Source organism: Myotis myotis, unplaced genomic scaffold, assembly GCF_014108235.1.
Source record: "Myotis myotis isolate mMyoMyo1 unplaced genomic scaffold, mMyoMyo1.p scaffold_m19_p_7, whole genome shotgun sequence".
Classification (NCBI taxonomy): Eukaryota; Metazoa; Chordata; class Mammalia; order Chiroptera; family Vespertilionidae; genus Myotis; species Myotis myotis.
In genome coordinates this window covers 4,864,161-4,890,423 of record NW_023416379.1, presented here as the reverse complement: position 1 = coordinate 4,890,423, position 26,263 = coordinate 4,864,161, and the positions used below count along the sequence as shown (strand labels likewise).

Sequence of the window (26,263 nt, the reverse complement as noted above, 5' to 3'; positions counted from 1 at the left end):
CAGTGGACCATCATGACTTTCTCCACGGTTTCCTCTGAGGATGACATGAGATGAAGGCATGTGAAAGCCTAGTACACGGTGAGCGGCTGCGGATGAATGTGAATCCTTTTACGTAGACAACTGTTAATGAACATCATGATGGCCATGGCTTTGGACATGAACTCCGTGAACATAAGAATGTACAGAAAACTCTGGACATTTAAAATGTGCCTATTTTAAACTCCATTGTTGACATCACTGGTGAAATCTCTGGAGGACAAGTTGAACATTTTCACACGCACACAGACTTGACATTAACTGTAAATACTGCTTTCCTCGCCCCATCAAGCTGCTTGACTTGACAGCTGCCTCTCTGCACACGCACATCCCCGGCGATCACACACGTCCAGGTGGTCACCCACATTCCAGGTGGTAACCCGCATCCAGGCGATCACCCACATCCAGGCGATCATGCACGTCCAGGCGATCACCCACAACCAGTTGGTCCTCCACATCCAGGCGATCACCCACATCCCAGTTGGTCCTCCACATCCACGCGATCACGCACATCCAGGTGGTCACACTAGGGCGCACCAGGCTGAGGCCACCTCTGGCGTGTCTTCCAGGCACGGCTCTTGATCCTGCGTGGAAACGGCTGCCCGAGTTCAGCCATCGATTATCAATAAAACCCGCAGGCCCAGCTCTGAAAGACGGCGGGACAAACAACATGGAAAATTCCGGACCTCCCCTTCCCTCCCAATTGAGCTAAGCGGCCGAGTCTTCCCCGGCCTCCGGGGGCCCGAGGCGTTGCAAATGGATCCAAAGTCCGGAAGGAGGTTCCTGGGACCGAAGCCCAGCCGGGCGAACTCCAGGCACAACCTTCTGGAAGGGCCGGTCGGACCAGGAAGCCATTGCTCCGCGCGGCCCGGCGGTGGACTCCGCGCGCCTTCCGCGCAGCCCAGGGCACCCCGGCCCCGCCGCCGCCGGTCCCCGCGGACGGAGCGGTCTCCTCGGCCTCGCGCCTCGGCCCCGGCCCCCGCGGGGCGGCCGTGAGGGAGCCGGGGGCTCGGGCGGCAGCGTCCCCGCCGCCTGACCGCGTCCGCGCCGCGAGCGGGCGGAGACCGGGCGCGGGAACAAAGGGCGCCGCCGGCGGCGCGGCCCGGGGCGGAGGCTCCGGCGGGGGCGGACCGTGGGCGAGGAGGCCGGGCCGCCGCGGGCCCCGGGCGCGCTTCCGCCGGCCGCGCCGCGCACGGTCCATGGGAGGCTGGCCGCGAGGGCGGGGGCCGCGCAGCCGGGACTTTGAGGAACTGCGGGAGCGGCCGGCGGCCCCAGTCGCCCAGCGCCCACCCTCGGGGCCCAGGCGCCGCCGCCGCGCCGGGCCGAGCCGGAGCCGGAGCCGCCCTCCCGCCGCGGGACCCGAGCCGGGGAGCCGGCCGCCATGGCCACCAAGGTGAGGGGCGCGCGCAGGCCCCGGCGGCCCTCGGCGGCGCGGGGGGGTCGGGCCGGGCCGCGGGGGAGGCGGAGGGGCCGGGCCGCGCGGGGCGAGGGCCTTCGGGGACCCGCCGGAGGGCGGGGGGTCGCGGGCGGGACTCCGGGGAGAGCGGCGCCGCCCGCCAAGTGGGCGCGTGAGCGGGGGCTGCGGCCGGGCCGGGGAGAGGGGGTCCCGCCGCCCTGCGCGCCCCGAGCGGCCCCCGGCCTCGGGGACCCGGGAACGTGCCGGCGGCGGCCACTCCCGGCCCGCACGCCCGCCCGGCCCCCGCGGGGAGCGCGTCCCCTCCGTCGCCCGCCGGGGCGACCCGCACGCGGCCGGAGCGGGGACGCGACCCCCGCCCGCTGGACCCGGCGCCCCCGGGGCAGGCCCCGCGCGGGGGACGGAGCGGCGCTCGGGGCGCCCCGCGCTCCCCCTTCCTGCGCTTTTCCTGGCGTTTTCCCTCTCCGCTGGTTTGCTGCCTTTCGGCTGCGTGGCGTTCCCAGCGGGAACAGCGGGCGGAGGGGACGCGACTGCTCTCGGCGAGGCGTCCGCGTGGAGAGGCCCAGGCCGCGGCCGCGGTGGAACTCGGACTCGGGCTCGGTCACCGGCCGCCGCGGGGCTCGCCCGGCCCTGGGGCCGGTTCGGGGGGGGCTCGGGGGCGTCCGCGGCCGCTCGCCGCCGCCCGAGGCTGCAGGAGGCGCCCTCCCCGCCCCCTTCCCCGGGCTCTTCCCTTCGTTCTGGACGCCAAGTGGGAAAAGCCGGGGTTCCGCGGCGCTGACCGGAGGTGGGGACCCCCCTCCCCCGGAGCTCGTCACGTGGCGGAGGGATGGCTGGACTTTTGCGAGCGGTTTCGGTAACGCAGCCTTTAGCAACATCAGCACCCTCTCGCGTGTTTACGTTTGCAGTCGCCAAGTTTCTCTGGGGTTACTTTTTGCTGTTGGGTTTTTGTTCGATAACTCCGGGAAGTGGTGAGGAATTTGAAATCCCTCCGAAAGACCAGGTTGTCCGATGCCATCGAAGCGTGTGCTCAGAATTGATCTAGGTCTAGGCGCAGAGTTTATTTTTTAATGGAGGTTCTTCTCCAAGGAACCTGTTTGCCTGCCGTCGCTGAAACAGTGGCCTTTTTTGGTTAAAATATCGGTGTCTGTGCTCTTGCTTGGTTTTATCGGATGGGACAGAACTTGCTACCTTCCAACACAGGTGTAATTTGTGTTGGTCTTTTAAAAACAAAACCGAACTCAAGCCAAGGATTTCTAAGGAAATTTGATTTTGAGGTTTGTTGCCACACCTCTCGGAAACGGCCAGTTACACGGTCTTGCTTGACCCCATGTTGCAACCTGCAGAGCTGTGTGTGGCTATCGCTCCGCGGCGGTCAGCGCCGTGGTCAGTGCCGTGGTCAGCGCCATGGCATTTCTCGCTCGGACCTGCTCCTCGTGCCACCAGTTCTGCCCTCTAGCGGGACCCAGCTTAGCACCTGGCTCAGGTACACACAGTGGGAATGTTACTGATGGGTACACCTGACCTTAGTTTTCCCATAAAGCTGACAAAGATGGTGGTTCTTGTGTTAAACTTGCATGGGACGTGCTCTTGTTAAATTCAAGCCTTAGCGTGCGTCAGCACTTCGCCCTCATTATCTCTGCTCTCGTGTGCAGGCGCGTTCCCGGGCCTTTCTAATCACCACTGCACATGGGACGCATTTCCATGTATGCAGTGGTGACAAACCACTCCCATTTTTTAAAAAAAGGGAGAGAAAAGCGCGTAATAAAAGAGGGCCCTGCCTCCGTTTTCTGGTTTTCCTACTTCCTGGTGATTCTTGTATCAAACCACACGAATTTTTTCATTGTTCCCGGAGAGTGAAGTTGTTCTTGTTGCTTCCCTCCACGGACTGCCCACACGGCTGCCCTTACAGCATCTGATGGTTTGGGCTCTTCCCTTCCCTTTCTTGAATTGGGAGGTGGGGAGACATATTTTCAGTAACCAGTAACAGCTACTGTTTATAAAATGTAAGACTCATCTAGCACTCGGGCTCTTGCTTTAAGTGATGACAAATCAATTCAATATCTGGATGTTAGGTAGTACTTACTGGGTGGGTTTCCCTTTGAATTTACCAGAGAATGGCTTTGGTTCTCTTAGATACGATTTTCTTGTGTATTATGCTTACATGTTTTCTTGAAGATGCATTTACCTTCAAACATTCATGATTTTTTAAAAACTTTTCTGGTATGCTCAGAATAGAAAGGAATTATCTTTGAGGAGAAAAACTTGAATTGGTCAATTCTTCACTGCCCAAGAAAGTTAATTAGTATCTGCATATTTTAAAAGGATTATCTGTTCTTTGAATCTACTCTTTCCCTAGTATGCTGAATTCAGTTGTGCCACTCCGAGACCAGTCCAGTCTTATTTAACAAATACAAGTGTGTAAAGTCTTGACTTCTGTTAGAAGCTTCAGAAGGCTATATTTTGACAGTCATATGGTGAACTTAGGAGTAAATTAAGTTTTATGTATTAAATCTTGGAAAATAAATTATTTTTTACCCATATTTATTAAAAGGGACATAAAATAGTTAATGAAAGTTAATCCATAGCTGTATAACTTAGTTGTAATTTCCATTTCAAAGTTAACCTTTCGTAACTAATTTGGATCCTTGTGTGCTTACATAGTCACTTTTAGGATTAATCATTATAACAAGATTCTAGGAGTCCCTGATGCTTTTTTAAAAAGAACTTTTCTGTCCAGCTCCAATGTCTAAAGTCACACATTGGTGTTATACTGCTTGTCTGGTGGAATTAAGTGGGGGTGGAATGTTGAAATACTGCTAGGAAAGGAGTGAATTGCTCAGGACTGTTCCATAATAAACAATAGAGAGAACAGTTTAAAAAGCATACTTTGTGGTCTCTTCTGAGCAAAAACCTCTTTATCTGGGGGGAAAAAAGAATAGAAATACCTTCCTAAAGAGTCTTCAGGGTTACAGTTGGTTTTGATAGTAAAAAATGTATGGAAAATGCTAACCATTCAATTTTGTATAACAGTAATATTTTAAAAAGTGTCTTAGTAAATATATCTGGACAGTTTTTGTATAGTCAGAAAAAAATTGATGACAGTAGAAAGGTAAACCAATTTCTTATTAAAGGAGTAGATTAGAAAGCATAAACATTTGCCATTTTCTCCTCCCTGCTTTTATATTGACCATCTGAAATTTAAATTAGAGTTTTACTGTAATGCCCACCTAACACTTTATAACTTTGCAAATGCTCTTCTTTCTTTTCTGGAATGCTGTTCTCTGGCTCTTTCCCCAGGTACCTTCTTTTTATACATATGTCTCAGCTCAAAGCATCACTTCCTCTGGAAATCATTCCTGATCTGCCCAACTCTTGAGGGTCACATATGTCCCTACTGCCATGTAAGGTATGTTTCTATGACGAGTGGCTGTCTCCTCTAAGATACTGTCAGCAGGCATGTGCCCTGACTGGGAACCGAACCGGTGGCCTCTTGGTTCATGGGTCGATGCTCAACTCCTAAGCCACCCCGGCTGGGCTTTGCTGTTTTAATTGGATGTTTTCTGCTACCTTATCTTCCAGATACTGATTTGATCCAGCACTTTACCTAATCTACTTTATTCTTTATCTCGGTTATTGTAGTCTTCTTTTCTGACTGGCTCTCTTTCATGTTCTCCATCTCCATTTGTGAGTTTCCTGCCTCTGTGAAGCTGTCACTGAGGCCACTGGCCGTCTTTATGGCCAGTGTTTTGAACCCTACGTCTGGCAGATCGCTCGTCTCCGTTTTGTTAGCTTTTTCTTCCTGGAGTTCTGTTCTGTTCTTTCGGTTGGGACATGTTTCTTCGCCTCCTCGTTGTGTTCGCCTCCCTGCGTTTGTTTCTGTGTATTCGGTAGAGTGTTGTGTCTCCCAGCCCTGGTAGAGTGGCCTGTGTGTAGGTGTCCTATGGGGCCCAGGGGCGCAGTCTCCCTGGTCTGTTGAGTGAGCCTTGATTACTTCTGGTATGTCAGGAGAGGGGTTGACCCTCCGGCTATTTGGTTGGGAGGCCTGGTTGTGACTACAGCAGAGGAGCTGTTGATAGGGGGTTTGGGGCTGACCCTATGGCACAGGATTTGTTTTAGTGTTCCTTTGTTGCCTGCTGAGTCTACCCTTTGGGTGTGGCATTTGTGGAGGAGGTTGGGTGATGTTCCGGGGGTCTGATGCGGGCCATTGGGTGTGTTGGTTCCGGAGCCTCTTGGGAGGAGCTTTGGTGCCGTCAAGGTTAGCTGCTGCCTGTGCCCTGCCCAGGCCACTTGATATGAGCTGCCCAGTGATCTGCAGATGGTTGCCACTTGTGCTGGGCCTGGCTGAGCTGCAAATTGAGGCCAGCTGCCACTAGTGTTGGGCTTGTGCTTGCTTAGTGGGAGATAAGGGGCACATGGAGACTAGATGCCGCTTGTTTGGGGTTTGTGAACCTTTGAGAGAGTTTAGGAAAGTTCTCACCATGAGCCAAGACAGGCTATTTGCATGGAAAAGCCACTGGAAGCGGCTTGGGTGTGTCGGAGAGTTGGGTGGGGTGGGGTGTGGTCTCGGAGCGACCAGGGCAGGGCAAGCAGTGTCCTGAGGTTGATGGAGACTCAGATATGGCCAGTATGTAGGCTGGGTTGGGGGAGGGCTCCGAAACGGAACAATGGCCTCTGCCAGCACTTCTGACTTGGAGAAAGGGCTCCTCCAGCCCTTGCCTAAAGCCAGACAATTCAGTTCCTCCCTACATGTCCCTGGTACCTTTCAAGCTGCTGCCCCAGTGCTGGAGCTCAGAGGGAATTAGTCCGAGTAAAGTCAGAGCAGCCCCTTTAAGAGGAATGCCTGAGACCCCAGCAGCCCTCTGTCTCAGCTACAGTCGCCACTGGGTTTGGTTTGGTTTGGTTTTTAACATACTTTTATTGATTTCAGAGAGGAATGGAGAGGGAGAGGGAGCTAGAAACATCAGTGATGAGAGAGAATCATTGATTGGCTGCCTCCTGCATCCCCAGGCATGTGCCCACAACCCAGGCATGTGCCCTTACTGGGAATTGAACTGTGACCCCCTGATGCTCAACCACTGAGCCATAGCGGCAGGGCAGTCCTCACTGGTTTTTACCAGCCAGAAGTTATGGGGACTTCTCTTCCTGGCACTGGGACCCTGGGCTGGGGGTTCTTTTGTGAGGCTGGGACCCTCACTCCTCAGGGGTGACTTCCACAGCAGAGAGATTCCTCCTGATTTTTAACTTCCATATTTGAGTGGGTGACCAGCCCATTTTGTGTCTCCAGGCTCAACAGGGCTTCCTCTGATATCCTTAGTTATAAGACTTCTGTTCAGCTAGACTTCAGGTGGTTCTCAATGAGGGTTCTGTATTTTAGCCGTAATTTTGATGTGGTTGTGGGAGGAGGTGAGCACAGCATTTGCCTACTCCGCCTTCTTGACTGGAAGCCCAAAAGTATGTTTAAGTTTTAGAAGTATAGGATTGCTCCTAGTCTTTTAATAATTTCTAAATTGCATTGTGATCAGATAATCTGATTGATACTAATACTATATCTGAAAATTTGTTGAGGCTAACTTTGTACCTCGCATATAAGCAGAAATATTCCACTTGTGCACTATATATATATATATGTGTATATATATATATATATATATATATATATATATATATGTATATACAGTGTATATACCCTAATTGGCACACGTGTGTGTATTCTGTGTGTGCCCATTAAATTGAACTTATATTAGTTATGCCTTTCACATCTGTGTTCTTACTAACTCTTCTTGGTCTGGTGTATCTAAGTGACCTTTTGTGTACTTGATGGACATGTTAAAATGGTGGATTTTTAAAAATCTCTTGAGTTTAGAATTAGTATTATCTTCCAGGTGACTTGAACTTTTTATTTTTATCATTATGAAGTAATGCTCATTATAATACTTTTTTTTTTTCTTGAAGACCATTTTGTCTAAAGTTAATGTGGTTTCATTGGTTTTCTTTTGGTAAATATTTGCCTGCTATAAAAGCCTGTAGCATAATTTTCCCCTTTTATCTAGTCTGGCAATCTTTGAAGCTAGAAAGTTTTCTCTGCTTTTATTTGTGTTTACTGATGTGTTTGGATTTCTGGCTACCATCTTATAGATTGATTGAACACCCCTCCCCACCCCCAATTGAAACCCCGCCCCCCTTTTATTTTACTTCTTTTTCTTCCCCTTCTCAACTTTTTGGAAGGTTTGTCCGACATACTGCCTTTTTTTCAGTGGTTATCATAGAATGTGTGTTGCCACTTCTAAGTTAAAGTCTGAAATTACTCAATATTATTGCCCTCTTCCCCCCAAAAGCTAGTTATTGCCTGGTATTTGAATTCTCTCTTTTCCACCACAAATTATATATTATTTTAATTTTTCTTATAATTAACGTTTGTTTAGATTTCATCACATTTTACCATATTTGTGCTTACTATTCCTTTTTATATTCCAGTTCTTTCTGGGGTAATTTTCTTTCTGCCTAAAGTGAATTCTTTGAAATTTCCGTTAGGGAAGATTCGGTGTTGATAAATTTCTTATGTGTGAAAATATATTTTGCCTTATTCTTGAAATGTAGTTTTCTAGGTTCAGATAGTATTTTCTCTTGGCCTGTTCAAAGGTATTATTCACCTGTTTTTACTCGCTTTCAAAGTTACTGCTAAGAAGTTAGCCATCTAAGATTGTTCCTTTAGAGATGGTCTGACTCTCCTCTGCCTGTTTTGAAGACCTTCTCTGTGTCTTTAGTATTTTGCAGTTTCACAGTGTGTGTCATGTGTGGATTTTATTACACAGCGTGGGATTTAATGGGTGTCTTGGGTCTTTCAGGAGCTCTAGAGCAGCGCAGTTCAGTAGAACTTTCTGTGATGCTGCAAATGTTCTCTGTGCAGTCCTATATGGCAGCCGCCTGCCTCATGTGGCCAATAAGGACTTGAAATGTGGTCATTGTGACTGAGGAACTTTGTTTTGATTCTTAATTTAAATAGCCGTGTGTGGCTAATGGCTACTGTATTGGGAATCACAGTCGTAGAAAATTCCCAGTAATTATTATTTCATGAATATTGCCTCGCTCCTATTCTCTTTTTCTGGAACTCTAATTAGCATGAAAATGTCCAACAGACATATAATTTCTTTACTCTCAACCTGTTATGTTTTCTTTGTGTTGCATTCTGGATGCAGTAAACCCTTGATTTTGCAGATCTCAATTTAATGGACTTCAGGTTTAATGGACAAAATTTCCGGTCCATATGTCTGTCATATGTGAAAATTAACATCCTGCTTATTTTGAAATGCTTTTAACCAAGATTAGCTTATAACTAAATTAACAGGGTTTTTTTTTGTTATCAACTCACTGTTATTTTTAACAAATTTTAGCAAATAGGCCATATGTTGGAGAAAACACTGTAGTAACTTCACTGACGTAAGTTATTATTACATATCTACACCTATAGTCTACATATTTAAATCCAAGAGTCACTACACTTATAAACGATGTTTGACAAATGATTAGCACATGATCATATTGCATCGCACTAGACTTTCTGCAGCAGTTTTAAAACGTGCTGGCTGGTTTTCTGACGTGCACTAAACCATGTCCCTGCCATGTGCATTTGTTTATTCTCCATGACTGGTGAATGCACACATTTGCTAGACCTATTCAGTATAAATTTAAAATTACAGTAATACATATAGAAAACTTTTCTGTGAAATTAAACTTTTCAAGCATACACAATTTTAATTACACAAATGTGTCTACATAAGTAAAAACAGGTAAACTAATCAATTTGTCAATTTTTTAACATATGCATTCAGAAAACCTACTTTATTATGTAGCGTACTTTCTGTGATGCTACAGATGTTCCACATCTGTGCAGTCCCATATAACGGACTTTCGGCTTAACTAAGGCACCCCCTCGCCCGAGTTAGTCGGTTATACTGAGGTTTTACTTAATTTACTGTAATTTCTTTTGACTCTTACCCAACTGAAAAAAGGACAGGTCACTGCTCTTTTCTTTTTTTTTTTTTTTAAGTTGGGCCTAATCTGCTGTTTTATCCATACCGTTAGTTTTTAGTTATATTCTGGTTTTAGATATTATATTTGATTCTATTTCAAATCTGCTTGGTCATTCTTTATAGTCTCTCATTCTTTCCTCACATTTTTAAGCCTCACTTAAGCATAATAAGCATTTATTGTTTGTGTCTGGTAATTCTAATATCTGAGTTCTAATTTGACCATCTGTTTCTTCTGTTCATTCTCACTCATGGTGCCTTGTTTTCTGGTGTGTCTTATTATTTATTTTATTTTTTTCTGTGAGTTGCTCATTTTCCTTGGAATGTCATCTGAGAGAATTTTAATATCTATACTGAAGTCACTCCAGAGAGAATTTGTCTTTGCTTATGCCGTTCTCCTGGGGATGCTACATCCTTGGGGCCACTCCAACTTCATTCCTGGCTCCCTGTTTCCAGCCATACTGCGTAGCATGAATGTGGGCCTCAGAGCTCAGTGGAAATTTCCCCTTGTTCCCCTACTCTGTGTCAGTGATAAGTTTCCTTGCTGTTCCCTTTTGCACAAGAGGTTCTTCTCTTTTACCCTATGTTTTGGTCCCCGGGGGCCCCAGCTTCTAGCTCAGTACAGGAGTCCTGCCCTCCCCCAGTACAGCATTCAGAGTATAGATCCAGACAAGGTCTCCAGGGTTTGGAGGAGACTCCTAGGGTAGAAGCCTACCTCAGCACATCTTTCTCCCAGGGTTTCTGCTCTCACTTTCCCATGACCTCTCCAGATCCTTTCCTTTTGTGCTGACTCAGAAATGTGTTTTAAAAGGTGCATATTTGCCCTGACTGATTTGGCTCAGTGGATAGAGCGTCAGCCTGCGGACTGAAAGGTCCCAGGTTCGATTCCAGTCAAGGGCATGTACCTTGGTTGCGGTCACATCCCCAGTGTGGGATGTGCAGGAGGCAGCTGATCGATGTTTGTCTCTCATCGATGTTTCTAGCTCTCTATCCCTCTCCCTTCCTCTCTGTAAAAAATCAATAAAATATATATTTTTTAAAAAGGTACATCTTTGTGTGTGTGTGTGTGTGTGTGTGTGTGTGTGTGTGTGTCTTTTGCTTTTAATATTCAGTATTTCAGTGTTTCACTGTGATGGTGGTTAACGTATCAGCCTGCTGTGTTTGCCAAAACAAAATCCAAGTTAGAGCATCTTTATAATAGATTGTGAAGGAATAGAAGATGTGCACACAAAGGGTTAATCTATTTTTGGAAGAAAAAGACAAAGTTAAGCATTTTAATTGAAACCAAACCTGATGTCAGGTGATCAAAATAACAAACTGTGGGCATTTCACTTTCTAATTGGTACATCTTCTCCCCTTTTGATTTTTAAAAACACACCTGTTAGATTAGCCCATTTATTCATTTTTAGCCACTGTAAGTACAGTGCTTAAGGATGTTACTCAGCATGACTGAGTTCTTCTAAGCTATTTTTAGTGTCTGAAAATCGAGTCAGGTAGTGGTATTACCTGCAGGGACAGGATCCAAAAGTCACCTGTTTGTGGTTCATGAAGTCAGAGAGCGGATAAGTTAACGAGGGCGAAAGATGCAGCTTTCTTCTGGGCGCTATTACCCCGTCAGTCATCACTCGCTGACTCCTTCATTTGAACGCTGAATGTCAGGCCCTCGGCTCCTGGATGTCACCTGACAGGCCTTGTCCTTGCCCTCAGAGGGCACACACACCACCGCAGTTGTAGTGTCCTAGAGGAGTGGGGGCTCCTGGCGCCCCTCAAGCCAGCAAGGCTTTCAGAGGAGCGGAGTCTTGAATGTCTTTTCCCCTTTAATCCATTGCTTGGATTTAACGCTTATTCTATCACATCAGTCTCTTTTAAAGTACCTCGTTCATCTCCAGTCTGCAAGTCCAGCCTGTCCTGTGGGGTCCCAAATACTCAATTTAACAGACATTGCAGTAGCTCCTGTGTGCCTCCTGCTGCTCGAAGTAAGGCAGCTACGGTTTGGATCCTTGCCTAAGAGAGGTGACATTCAGAAATTATTGAGCTGTTTAAAATGTACCAGTTAAATGCCAGGTTACGTGTATTTTCTAATGCAGATTCACAGAAGAGGGCTTGAAAATGTAGAAATATGTGCTAATAGTCATTGTTTCTCTCATGGTGGCTGCCCTTAACTTATTTTTCAGCTTTTAGCCTGTCTTGTATTCTCAAGATTTTGAATAATGAATATTTATGGTTTTAGTAATAAGAAAACAAGTTCATTTTTTTTTTTAATTTAAAAACTTATTGTCACCAACCAGGCATCTAAAGCAGAATCCTAAACTTATCCACCTTCTGTTAATTTGTTTTGAATTTACTAAGATGAAAAAATGTTTTTAATTAATGCTTTTAATTTATAAGTGGCATGTCAACAGAAAAAGTAAAAAAAAAGCAAATAAATTCAGTATTACAAGTAGAAACTTAGATATTTATTTTACTTAAGCACCATATTTTCTTACTTTCCAAAGGAGAAAAAAGTATTTTTTTAACTTTTAAAAACAACTGAAAACTTACTGAATAACCACCACTGAACCTGAGTATCCTAAAAATTGCAGCTTTGTAAATACATTTGTAATTTTACCTGCCTCTCTGCACCCTTCTCTCAGAACCCGAGAGGAAGCAGAGCAGCTAATCGGTTGGTCAGCAACAGTATTTTTGTTTTTGTTTAAGTCATTTCTGTACTTTCTTCACCTTCATGAGATTTAGAGTCAAGAGTTAAATTTAAGATTTTTTACAGCCTTTTTGTTGATGTGTCAAAAATGAGTCTCTAATCTGTTTTCCTGCATTCACTGTCATTGGAAACTTAAGAGTAAAAATGACTTTATGTCAGTAAAGAGGCCACAGCCTATTTTGTGCCCCGGCCGGTGTGGCACAGTGGTTGAACGTCAACCTTTGAACTAGGAAGTCACGGTTCAATTCCAGGTCAGGGCACATGCCTGGGTTGAGGGCTAGGTACCTAGTGTGGGGAGTGCAGGAGGCAGCCTATCGATGATTCTCTCTCTTCATTGATGTTTTTATCTGTCTCTCCCTCTCCTTTCCTCTCTGAAATCAATGCAAATATTTTAAGAAACAGCGCTATAAACTGGGATCTGTTAGACCCCAAGATCTAGGGTCTACCTTGACTGTATTCAGGGAGCTTTAATAAGTTTTTCTAATTTCAAGTTACTCTTACGGAAGTGATGAACTTTTCGAACTGACTCTTTTTTAAAAATATATTTGTATTGATTTCAGAGAGGAAGGGAGAGGAAGAGAGAGATAGAAACATCAGTGATGAGAGAGAATCATTGATCGGCTTCCTCCTGCACACCCACACTGGGAATCGAGCCCACAATCCAGGCATGTGCCCTTGACCAGAATTGAACCTGGGACCCTTCACTCCGCAGGCTGATGCTCTATCCACTGAGCCAAACCAGCTAGGGCTTCAAACTGACTCTTATCCCAAACGTCACTAAAGTCACCAGTCACCCAGTTTCCCAAATCTGGATATCTGGCAATTGAGTTTAATTCTTTTGCTATTGATATGGTGTGCCTTGCTAATTCTGGTAAATTACCTTTCATACATCAAAACAAGATAAAAATGAGTGAGAATGTTAGAGGCATCGAGGACAGGAGTGTGAATGAGATAAGAAGCACATTGGCATCGCTAGAAAATCTGGGGCATGATACCACTACATGTCTTTAGCTGGCCCATAACTCTCCTAACTTAAAGAATATTACAGCTGTGAACCTACTTTGACAGCCCCTGCATTTACTTTCAGTATTTCCAGGAAATGTGATCTAAAATTTTCTATCAAATAGAATCCAAAATTTAGTATTTAAGAGATTTTAAAATTTTCATTTAAAAATTATTTTCAACTGATTTGACTGGGATATTCCTCAGATATAAAGTAAAAAGATAGTCTATTAATCCTTTTGTAGCTCTCACATCAACTGGCTTAAATGGAGCTCGGGATTTTCGTAGTGTCACTTTAATTAGATAAAATCAATTAAGTTTCAAGAAGGGATGAAATAATACTTAAGTCTGATATAAAAATGAACAGAGCATTACCTCCCCACAGTTAGCTTTGGCCAATAAAAGCAAGATCAACTCTTAAAAAAATATGTCAATCTAGGTGTGTTGAAGCCCTTCAATAGTTTTGCATCTCACTCAGCATAAATGCCAAAGCCCTGATCCTCATGCATAATTTCCTGTGACCTGGGAGCCATGCTGCTTTCCCAGTGGGCTCAGGCTACACGGATGCATGGACGGCAGGCATGCGCCCACTCGCGGGCAGTGCTGCTTCCTTAGCGGTCCCGGTCACAATGTTCTCATGGGCTTTAGAAGAGATGGTACCATCCTGGCTTAGGACTTCGAGATTTAATGAATTTTTATTCTTTTGATTGTAATTTTTTTGTATGAAACATATTATTGAAATTGTATATGATTTGTGGTTAAAACTTCCACGGCAGTGAGTTTTATTAAAGATATTGTCTAAACATTTGGCATGATTCAATATTTTTTATTTTAACTATTTATAAAAATTCCAACCATAGACAAAAGTAAAATAGTAAGTACATTGAGCCTCGTCTGTACATATCACCAGTCTGAATAATTATCAACTCCTGGCCCATTTTATTTCCTCTCACCTTCCTCTTCTATTTTCCCCTTCCTTCGTTATTTTGAAGCAAATCTCAGATATTACTTAATGATAAATATTTTAGTATATACCCTTAAAAATAAGATTTTAGAAACACAAAGAGTATTTGTTCTTTACTGTTTCAACTGGATCAGCTGCTGTTAGTAAATCAGTATCTGTGCTGTATCATGATGTATCAGAGGTGTTTCTGACATTTTCAGTGAAAATGGATCTTAAACAGTTATCTAAAAAATAACAATGTAGTTTACTGAAATACTGTGGTATAAAGAAAACATCATAGCTCTTTAAATTTAGAGGATCTTACAAGTGTAGGGAGCCTAAAAGGGCTTACTGGTATTTGCAGTAAAACAACTAGGTTTACTGTAGAGATAGAAGTAAAGACAAGCATAGTCTCTGTCCTTGAGGGAATAAGAAAATAAAAGACAGTGACCAAATCATTAAGGCTCAGAATAGCCTCTCCCTGCTTTCTCTGCCTATTCCCTCCTTCCCCGCCTGCCCACTGGGCTTTGCTCTGCTGTGCATTCTGTTTATCACACCACTTTCTCTTGTAACTACTTCTCTTTCCCATCGGCCATTGAGGGTGGTGGCTCTTCCTCGTGTGTTTTCATATCCTGGCGTGATCAGTAGTAGCTGTTCAGTAGCTGATTTTTTGAGTAAGAGCTGCGAGCCACCTGGGTGTCCTGGAAGGAAGGGCCCAGGCTTTACCCGGAGACAGTCCTGGGTTGCAGTCTCGGCTTTACTACTTTTTAGCTCTGTGAGGGTAGGCAAACGAGTCACTCTAATTATGCCAGAACCTATCCTGTTTCGTGCAGGGATGTTAAACTTCTAATGTGCAGGGTAGTCCCAAAATAAAGAATATAAAGAATTGCCCTTTGTTGGCCCCAATGCTAATTGCACCACTGTTGAGAAACACTGGCTGAGGCTAATCAGGCCTAGATCTGTCCCTGGAGCTGAACGCGGTGTTACTTGGCAAAATGAGGGAGGGTTAGCTAGTAGAGAGGGCAGCAGAGGGTGTGAACGTTGTGAGCACACCAGTGTTGATTCCAGTGGTGTCACTCTAGGTGAGAAAAGAAAGTGCTCTGCTGGGGAGGGTGGTATTGTGGAGTGGGAGATAGGGTTAGATTTTTAGGATGGGGTTAGGTTTTGGAGGATCTAAACACCAGAAAATGAATGTGAACTTGATCCTAGATAATCAGGAATCGTTAGGAGTTTTCCATATGTGGCATGATGCCTGTTTTATCAAGAGAGCCTTTACCGGCAGTGTGCGGAGTTGACTGGGTGAAGGAAACACCGTGGCCAGGTCAGTTAAGGGGTCAGGACAGGATCAGCCCCAGGATAACTGACATCACAGAAGGTGTAGGGCTGAGAGCTGGGTTAAGATTCCAGTTCTTCGTGTGTTGCTCATTCTACCTCAAGACAGGTGACTTCCTGCAAAACAGCAATACCACCTTCTTAGGGTTGTTTTGAAAACTGAGTAAGGACATAGCTGAGGTGCCTCATGCCTGAGATGCTTCGCCCACCTCACTGTTCTTCTTTCTACTTGGTGGCTTTCCCTTTTTGTGATGTTTATTCGTGTGCAGGAAGGACTCACTGCAAAGGGAAAAGCAGATGCTGGCAAAACCTGGTCAGAGGCGCATTTCCAGTTAGGACCCCTCCAAGGAGCTTTTCTGGCTTCTCAATTTTCCCATGTAACGGATCCCTCATTCTGTAATCTTTTCCCATCTCTTGGTTGCCATTTAATCTAAATCTCTTCATTTGATTAAGTGTAATCCATTCTTCTGTTTTTGGTATAATAAACATTAAGTTAGCTCAAATTGTATTTTATTTTGCTAACTTAATTCTCTTTGGCAATCTTTTTTTTTCTCTATCTTTAATCTTACACTGTGATACTATAAAAGCCAGCTGTAGTTCTGTGGTGAGTTTTATATTAGCTGTATGAATCTAGAAGAGAAATTTTCCTAAAGAGGAACCACTGATAAAAATAAATCATAGTTAATGCTCTGGCCAGTGTGCTCAGTGGTAGAGCGTTGGCACACACACACCGAAGACTCCAGGCTTCGATTCCAGATCGAGAGCATGTACCTGGGTCGCAAGTTTGATCCCTGACCCCGGGCTGGGTGCATGTGGGAAGCAACCAGTTTATGTCTCTCTCACATCGATCTTTCTCTCTCCCTCTCCTCCACTCTCTCTAAAAAGCAATGGAAAAAATATCCTTGGGTGAGAATTAACAAAAATTAAAAATAAAAATAAGTCATAGTTAAGAGTACTGGCCTTCATCCAAATATTCAGTTTAAAGCAGACACTCATATTCCTTGTGCAACCCAGTTATATGTGTCTTTATATAGATTACCTTAAGAAGAAGCATATTCTGAGTAGTTTAATTGTATTTTTAACTTTTTTTTTTAGTTTTTAAGTTACAGTTGCTGTACAATATTTTATTTCAGGTGTACAACATAGCAATTAGACATTTATATAACTTACAAAGTGATCACTCCAATAAATCTAGTGCCCATCTGACAACATAGTTATTACAGTATTTTTGACTGTATTCCGGGTGCTGTACTTTACATCCATGACTGTTTTTTAAATACCAATTTGTACTTCTTAATTCCTTTGCCTTTTTCACCTATCCCCCAACCCTTTCCCATATGGCAACCATCAGAATGTTCTCTGTGGCTAGGATTTGTGTGTTTTTGTTTGTTCGTTTGATTTTTAGATTCCATATATAAGTGAAATCATATGGTGTTTGTCATTCTCTGACTTAACTAGGTGTACTGGTTAATAATGCAGATTTTTTTCAATAGATGGAGTTACACATATCTTGATATATATGTGATTTGATATGTATGCTATTTTGTTGTATTGACAACAAGCTTCAAAACTGCATATGTCAAATTTGCTGAAGGTGTTAACATCATAGATATTTTTACACTTAAAAATATCGAATTTTGTGCCAAAAAAAGAGCATTAGCGGGAAGTTTTAATTCATTACTTTATGTTGAAGAAAAGTGCTACTGAATACTTCGGGAAGCTTATGGTGAACATGCTCCATCTCAAGATCTTGTGAACGCTGGTTTAAATGCTTTAAAAGTGATGATTTTAATGTGAAAGACAAAGTCCAGGTCAACCGAAAAAGTTTGAAGACCAACAATTACAAATATTATTGGATGAAGATGCATGTCAAACTCAAAAACAGCTTGCTGAAAGATTAAACGTTGCTCAGCAAACAATTTCCGATCATTTACAAGCAATGGGGAAGATTTTAAATAAGGAAAATGGCTGCCACATCAACTGAACGAAAGACAAATGGAAAACCGAAAAGTCATCAGTAAAATGTTGCTTCAATGGCACAAAAGAAAAGTCTTTTTTGCATCAAATTGTGACTGGCGATGAAAAGTGGATTTTGAGAATCCCAAATGCACAAAATCATGGGTTGATCCAGGTCAACCATCAACATCGACTGCAAGGCCAAATCGCTTCAGGAATAAGACAATGCTCTGTGTTTGGTGGGATCAGGAAGGTGTGGTGTATTATGAGCTTCTAAAACCAGGTGAAACCATTAATTTTGATCATGAAATGGCCAGAATGTTCCAGAAGACACGGCAAAGTAATTTTGCTTCATGATGATGCACCATCACACACTTCAAAACCAGTGCAGGAGGCAGCTGATCGATGTTTCTCTCTCATTGATGTTTCTGACTCTCATCTCTCTCCCTTCTTCTCTGTAAAAAATCAATAAAATATATTAAAAAAAAAAAAAGACACGTTAAAAGATCTTGCCTGGGAAGTATGAACCCACCCTCCGTGTTCACCAGACCTTGCTCCTTCAGATGACAACTTGTTCCAATCGATGGCACACGCGCTTTCTGAGCAGCACTTCAAAACATACGAAGAAGTGGAAAATTGGGTCTCTGAATGTTTTGCCTCAAAACAAGAAAAGTTCTATTGGGACGGTCTCCACCAATTACCTGAAAGATGGGGAAATGTGTAGCTAGCGATGGACATTACTTTGAATAATGCACTTTTGATGTTTCTCTTGAAATTATCGTGTTTTCTTTGATTACAAAATCCACTATTATTAACCGGTACACCTAGTATTTCTCTTCGCATAAAATCCTCTAGGTTATCCATGTTGTTGCAGATGCAAAATTTCATTCTTTTTTTATGGCGGAGTAATATTTTATTATGTATATGTACCACCTCTTCTTATCCATTCATCTATTGATGGACACTTAAGTTGCTTCCATATCTTGCCTATCTTAAATAATAAAAGGCTAATATGCAAATCGACTGAACGGTGGACGACGGGTCGCTATGACCTGCACTGACCACCAGGGGGCAGACGCTCAACGCAGGAGCCGGGCTTACCGCTGACGAGCACAGCGGCAGTGGCAGTGGCAGGCGCCTCTCCCACCTCCACGGCAGCGCTAAGGATGTCCGGGGAGCGGGCCTCTGCCGTCAGTCGGACATCCCCCGAGGTCTCCCAGACTGTGAGAGGGCGCAGGCCAGGCTGAGGGACACCCCCCCACACACACACACACCAGTGCACAAATCTCATGCACTGGGCCTCTAGTTGTAAATAATGCTGCAGTGAGCATATGGATGCATATGTCTTTGAATTAAGTGTTTTGAGTTTCTTCAGATAAACATCCAGAAGTAGAATTGCTGGGTCTTTATCTCTTGTTACAGCCTTTTTAAAAGTCTATTTTGTACCCTGGCCTGCGTGGCTCGGTGTTTGAGTGTCGACCTATGAACCAGGGGGTCACGGTTTGATTCCCAGTCAGGTCACATACCCAGGTTGTGGGCTTGATTCCCAGTATGGGGATGCAGGAGGCAGCTGATCAATGATTCACTCTCATCATTGATGTTTCTATCTCTCCCTCTCCCTTCTGCTCTGAAATCAATAAAAATATATTAAAGTCTATGTTGTCTGGTATAAGTATTGCCACCCCAATTATTTATTTATTTATTTATTTATTTTTTTTTTTCTTGTTTAAAGTACTACAAATAGTAGTACATATTTCTCCTTTTTCCCCCCATTGACCTTCCCCCGGCCTCCCCTACCTCCCCGGCACATGCCCTTACCCCACCTCCCCAGTGTCTTGTGTCCATTGGTTATGCTTATATGCATGCATAAAGTCCTTCTATTGATCTCTCCCCCCCCCCCCCAACATTCCCCAGCCTTCCCACCATAATTTGACAGTCTGTTAGATGCTTCTCTGCCTCTGTATCTATCTTTTTGTTCATTATCCATAGATGAGTGAGATCATGTGGTATTTTTCTTTCACTGCCTGGCTTATTTCACTTAGCATAATGCTCTCCAGTTCCATCCATGCTGCTGCAAATGGTAAGAATTCCTTCTTTTTTATAGCAGTGCAGTATTCCATTATGTAGATGTACGATAGTTTTCTAATCCACTCATCTGCTGATGGGCATTTAGGCTGTTTCCAAATCTTAGCTATGGTAAATTGTGCTGCTATGAACATAGGGCCACCCCAGTTTTTTAAAATTTATTTTTATATTCATGAAATATCCTTTTCCATCCCTTTGTGTTCAGTCTGTGTGTATCTTTATATCTGAAGTGAGTCTCTTGTAGGCAGCATATGTAAGGGCCTTGTTTTCTTATCTATTCAGCCACCCTGTCTTTTGATTAGAATATTTAATTTGTTTACATTTAAAGTAATTGTTGATAGATTATAGTAATTGACATTTTATTATTTATATTTTCTTACCTTGTTTTCTTCTAAAAGGTGTCCCTTTCACATTTCTTACAATAGAGTGGTGGTGATAAACTTTTAATGTTTTCTTATCTGAGAAGCTTTTTATTTGTCCTTCAATTCTAAATGATAGCTTTGCTGGGTAGTTTGTTGTCTTGGTTATAGGTCCTTCCTTTTCATTACTTTGAATATTTCATCCCAATCTTTTCTAGTCTGCAAAGTTTCTGTTGAGAAATTATGTGACAGTCTGGGAGATCCCTTGTAGTTAACTGCTTTCTTTTGCTGCTTTTCAGATTCTCTCTTTGTCTTTAACCTTTGGTTTCTTTAATTATGATGTGTCTTGGTACGAGCCTCTTTGGGTTCATCTTATTTGGGACTCATGCACTTCCTAGGCTTGTGTATGCTGTTGCCTTGGCCAGGTAAGGGAAGTTTTCCATCATCATTTCTTCAGATAGGTTTTTAATTTGTTGCCGTTTCTTTCCTCCTTCTGGTACTCCTATGATGTGAAAGGGGTATGCTTGATGTTGTCCTAGCAGTTCCTTATGCTGTCTTCATTATTTTGGGTTCTTTTTGCTGTACTGACTGGGTGTTTTCTGCTACCTTATCCTCCAAATCGCTGATCCTGTCCTCTGTTTCATCTAATCTGCGGATTTCCTCTAATGTACTCTCCATTTTAGTTACTGTATTCTTCATTTCTGATTGGTTACTTTTTGTTTCTATCTCCATTTTTTATGTTTGCTATCTCTTTGTTGAAATTCTCCCTGAGGTCATTGAGCATCCTTGGGATTTTGGATGAATTGCAATTTATTTATAAACAGACATCTTTATGGTGTTGCACCTTATTCTCAGGGACATGGTGTGATATATTGATAGGCTTTCTTCAGTAAATTCTTTATGCTTTTGGCTATCTCTTCTTTTCTATTTTGTTTTTGTTGCTATTGGGAATATCCTTCCTATTATTTTTTTTATCAAAGTATTTACAGGGAAACTTGATTTTTGCCTATTTATTTTAAAATTGATCTGTTCTAATATTTTTTTAAATGACTGAGGGTGAGGGAGTCCTTGTGGACATCATAATTAACATTGCTGGGTAAACTCTTCCCACCATACACACTACACAGGAGTGGAGGGGTTGTTGGGGTTGACAACCCCAACCCCCAGGTGGATCTGGTTCTTGAGCGATGTGGTGAAGTAACAGATTCCAGAACCACCTTTTGTGGGAATAAGTAACCTGGCCCTCAGCTCTTTCCCTTGAGCTCCAAGGCTAGTTCCAGAGCCTTTGGTGGCTGGAAAGAGGAAAGCTATACAATGATTTTTAGCATATGCAATATGTGTGTGGGTGTGTATTTAAAAAATCCAAAGGTTACAACCACTAACATTTGGGGGGCTCTTTGTGCCAGCCACTGTTCTAAGTGCTTTATATTTATTACCCTATTTATCATTCGTGTCACAAGGCTTATGCTGTTATCCTTATCTTATTCTTGAGGAATTTCAGACAGAGACTTTTAGCTTTAAGGAATTCAGCCTAGTTGAACCTGCATGGTCTGGTTTCAAAGCCAGCTTAATTGCTGTGTTGCCAATAATTACATTTCCTCCCCTTTTGTGGGAGGAATGGAAAACATTCAGTACACAATACTGGGGCCTGGGAGGTGGCAGCTTAGACAGACACTGTTACTGGGCGTGCATATAAGTTCTCTACCAGTCGTCTTTGGGGTTCGAAAAGCGTGTGTGTGTGTGTGTGTGTGTGTGTGTGTGTGTGTGTGTGTGTGACCATGTACATGTTTTTTTACAATCAGGAAAATAATAAAGCTATTTTAATTTGGGGTGGGAGTGAAGTTATTTTCTTAACCACAGCGAGGTAGGTTTTCGTGTGCTTTGCCCTGGAGGTTAGTAGTAACCTTGCCAGTGTGATAAAGAGAAGGTAAATATGCTGATATGAAGAGAACTAAGAGTAAATGGAATATGACCTGTAGAAGAGTTTATGTACTGTGGTTGTAAGTGGTTTTGTGTTGATGTGCAAACATGTGTCAAATGCATAATGTTTTGAAGGTACTTTAAGGTACTTTCAGATCTGTTGGCATTTGTATCCTTTGGCAAAGAGGAACATTTTTTAACTTTTCATTTTTTAACTTCATTATATTGCTTTTGTCCTTGTTGTGAAAGTATATTATGTTTATATACAGTGAAAACCACAGTACTCAGAATGAGGAATTCCCTGCAGGAATATATAGCCCTTAATACAGATTCTGCCTTCTAATCATCTTTTTTTTTCCCATTTATTTTTTTAATCCTCACCTGATGATATGTTTTTATTGAATCTTAGATAGAAACATCAATTGGTTGCCTCCCCTAGAGCCCCCAATGGGGTGATCAAACCCGTAACCTAGGTATGTGCCCTGACTGGAAATTGAACCCATAACCTTTTGGTGTACGGGACAATGCTCCAATAACTGAGCCATATGGGCCAGGGCTTGAATAGATTCTTGAATGAATTATTAAACATGCTACTTGTGAACATTTAAAGAAATAGACTAACTTTATTTTCTTCTTTGGAAATTGTAAGAGTACCATACCCAAAACATGGTAATTAATTGGAGAATTTCTTATCTCTAGCGGCTCTCTTGGCTCCCTGGCTACCATATTTTAACAGTTTATTAATGAAGCAGGTCAAACTATGGAAAGCATGCTTATCCCGGGCTTTCTGATGACTCAGCAGGAAAGGATAAGGGATAAATTAGTGGCTTCAGAATTCAGAAAACTCATTAGTAGGTAGAAGCAGTGGGCTGAGTCTAACAGGATGAAATCGTAGAGATATTTAAAATTCTGTATTTGATTCAAAATAACAGAATAAGCACAAGCCAGAATTTAAAGTGATTGAAATCATGGATTGATATGAACTGAAAAGCATTGAAGCCTTAACATTTATAATAGGGACAAATACATCTATATTAATGATGTAATACAGTAATGCTCTCAGGGTCTATTAGAATGCGTTCTGGTTCTTACTTAAGCTGTAGAAGAATAATTGATCCTCCAAAATATACAAACAAAATGAAAACAGACTCATAAACACAGAGCATACTGGTGGTTGCCAGAGGGGAGGAAGCTTGGGTGTTGGGTGATAAAGGTGAAGGGATTAAGAAGCACAAATTGGCAGTTACACAATAGTCACAGGGGGATAAAGTGGAGCATAGGGAATAGAGTCCCTAATGCTGTACTAACTTGGTGTGGTGCCAGGTGAGCACTTGAAATATCAGGGGGACCACTTTATGAAGTATGTGATTGTCTAACTGCTATGCTGTGCACCTGAAACTAACACGCAATAATATTATATGTAAACTAATTGAAAAGTAAAATGTACAGTTCTTTAGAAAAGAGAGAAAACAAGAAAAGAAAGAAAGAAAGGAAGAAAAGAAAAGAGAGAGAGAGAAGAGAAGAGAAGAGAAGAGAAGAGAAGAGAAGAGAAGAGAAGAGAAGAGAAAAGTTGCTCCTCTAGGCTGAACATTCAGTTATTTTTCTGTTGGCCTATTATGCTCATTTGGGGATGTGCCTTTGAAATATTTGTTTTCTCCAAAATTATTCTCATTTCTAATTTTTAAGAGACAACTCTAGATTTAAAAAAGTATTGATCAGTGTTTTAAATAACCCTACAATGTTTATATACATTTTTGCCTTGGATAAATGTTTAGTAACATTTATTTATTTTTTTAAAATATATTTTATTGATTTTTTACAGAGAGGAAGGGAGAGGGATAGAGAGTTAGAAACATCAGTGAAAGAGAAACATCGATCAGCTGCCTCCTGCACACCCCCCACTGAGGATGTGCCCGAAACCAAGGTACATGCCCTTGACCAGAATCGAACCTGGGACCCTTGAGTCTGCAGGCTGATGTTCTATCCACTGAGCCAAACCGGTTAGGGCATGTTTAGTAACATTTAAATGTGTAAGAGTTTCCAGTTTTTGTTTTTGTTTTTGACATTCTGTTTTACCAAGTTGTAAATTTGGTAAAGAGGCTTTGGTATTCTGTATTTGGGGATTAGTTGGAGTTAGTGGGATTAAAAAAATTGTTAACTGGGATTCTTAAGGAATAATAAGAAAACATCTGGCTCTTGTCAGCATACCAGACCCCTCCCTAGGAAGCTTGCTGTGCTGAGGGGTGTGTCCTGGCTCTGGGACCCTCCTGACAGGGGAGGACCCGCCTCACCCATTTATCTCATGTCTGCCCTCTTTGCACGACGGATTGAGATTGGTATGACATGTTTTTGAAAAATATTCCACAACATGACAAGCAGAATTCTTGTACTTTTGCAGCTATAGGAGAAACAACCCTCAGCACAGTTTTGTTGTGCTTGAAATGACCTAAGGAAAACGAATGCTTCCAGAATCTCTGCCTGCAGTCCATTCTTCCCATCCCCTTCCCAGCCTCTCCGTAAAGATGGAAGTAAGGAATCAGGTGCCGTTTCTTCACTGACACGCTATGCACTACCATTTGTTTCTTTCCAACATTTTATTATGAAAACTCTCAAACATGTAGAAAAGTTGAAATCATTTTTCATTGAACACCATAAACCCACCATCTAGATTCTATAAATAGCATTTATTATACCTGCTTTATCACATATTCACCCATCAGTCCATCTTATTATTATTTTTTTCACATGCATGGTTAGTGTTTTATTCTTTGAAGAATGGTTCTGAAAGGTAAAGTTTAAAATAGTTTTTATAAAGATATGTTGTAACATATGTAATGACTGTTCACTCTACAAAATCTTGATCGTAGAGCTTATAATACACCCGGTTGGCAGTAGCACCCAGATTTTCCAAATTGTCAGTCATCATTTTTCTCTTGTCTGCGTAGACTTCTTCTCGTTAGCTGCTTTCTGCTTTCGTTGCATGATCTCAGAGTCTCTCTGTTTGCTCCGAGAGGCAGTCAAGCTATCCTCTTTTCTTTTTCCCTTGCTAATTTCCTGGGATTTCTTCATGTTTTTCTGGCGGGCAAGTTCTCGTTGATGCCCACCGTCCCTCTCTGCTGTCCCCGCCGGCCCCTGGCTCCGCGCCTGCCGGCCCTGCCTGGGTGACCCGCCGGCTTCCCTGCCGCTTCCCCAGCCTGTCCGCACACTCACGGGCCATGCCGACCACCACACGAGCCCGGAAGAGCACATCTTATTATTTTTGATGTCCTTGAAAATGAGTATTTAGGTTTTTCCCTTGTCTTTTATTACTAGCTGTGAATGCTTAATCCTTGTGATAAGGATTTCCGGCATCGTTAAGCAAGTGTGAGAAGGCGCACTGGCGAGCTCGGAGCCTCGCACAGGTCTCAGCCTATGGGAGGTGTGCGGTAGATATTCCTGAAGTGAATGCCGTTCCATCCGCCCTGTTTGACTAGCCCTGGGGTAAACTTCAGTTTGCCTCTTAGGACAGTTACTTTAAAAATAAACCATATATCTCTAGATGTGGGTGAGCCTCGATTTATAAGATGGACTTCTTTTTGTGAGACAGTCCGTGAAAGGCATTTCTATAGCATTTGAAATGGTTTAAAAGGGGGGTTTTGTTTGTTTGTTGTTGTTAGTCCTCACCTGAGGATATTTTCCCATTGATTTTTAGAGAAGGTGGAAGGGAGGGGGAGAGACACATCATCGCTGCCTCCCGCACACACCCTGACAGGGACCAGGGATCGAGCCTGCGGCCGAGGCATGTGCCCTTTACCAGAATCAAACCCAGGACCCTTTAGTCCATGGGTTGATGCTCTATCCACTGAGCAAAACCAGCTAGGGCAAGATATATATATTTTTATGATCTATAATACACATGCATTTTTTTCAACAGTGATTCTCTCAGAATACATGTGTGGCAATATTCCAAGGAACTCACATTTCTGGGTTGGTGCCTCAAGGATTCTCTTTGAACCCTCAGATGTTTTCTGAGAAATTAAGATTTCATTGCAGGAAAATGTTTGAAAATTACTGGCCAGTCTCCACAGCCCTATGAGTCATTGTACAGTGGGTAATATGGTAGAACAAGAATGCAGTGTGTATCCTGCATTCTGAGTTTACTTGTCTGGGAAAATGCAGTATCAGGATTCATCCCAGTGGCTCTAGATAAAGAATGTTGAGAGTTTTAGTGGCAAGGGAAAACTCTAAAGATGTCTGACTTGCAGTTGTCTCCATATTTGTGTCTCTGTATTTCTCTTTGGTCCCTGAGAGTGAGTTCCCATAGTGAGCAATGTCTGGATTGCTACTTCTTACCTCCTGGAAAGGAGGGGCATCCCTTTTTCCCCTGGATGAAATGGGTGTGTTTTGAGGACTTTTGGGGAGCCAGTCTCTAAATGCAGACCTTCTCCTGTTTCCAAAACAGAACTGGACTCTGAATCATTTTGGTAATATGCCTGCTTTCTCCCCAAACAT

At 43.2% G+C, this 26,263-nt stretch overlaps 2 protein-coding genes across 7 annotated transcripts in view; one reads left to right on the top strand and one right to left on the bottom strand.

Annotated features, from left to right (window-relative positions):
- Positions 1 to 1,242: 1,242 nt before the first annotated feature.
- Positions 1,243 to 26,263, top strand: part of SNX9 (sorting nexin 9) — a 71,303-nt gene continuing 46,282 nt past the window's right edge. Inside the window, exon 1 of one of the 6 annotated variants that reach the window (XM_036318220.1) lies at positions 1,243 to 1,429. In XM_036318220.1, the coding sequence (XP_036174113.1) occupies positions 1,418 to 1,429 (12 nt within the window). In that variant the 5' untranslated portion in view covers positions 1,243 to 1,417. Of the gene's footprint in view, positions 1,430 to 4,747; positions 4,857 to 19,456; positions 19,489 to 24,175; positions 24,313 to 25,687; positions 25,739 to 26,263 lie in introns of those variants that run through there. The other 5 variants (XM_036318218.1, XM_036318219.1, XM_036318216.1 and 2 more) reach the window with 5 other exon arrangements.
- On the bottom strand, positions 24,695 to 25,021 carry LOC118660108 (small EDRK-rich factor 1-like). Its single transcript, XM_036317219.1, has one exon. The coding sequence runs from the start codon at positions 25,019 to 25,021 to the stop codon at positions 24,695 to 24,697; it is 327 nt and encodes a 108-aa protein (XP_036173112.1).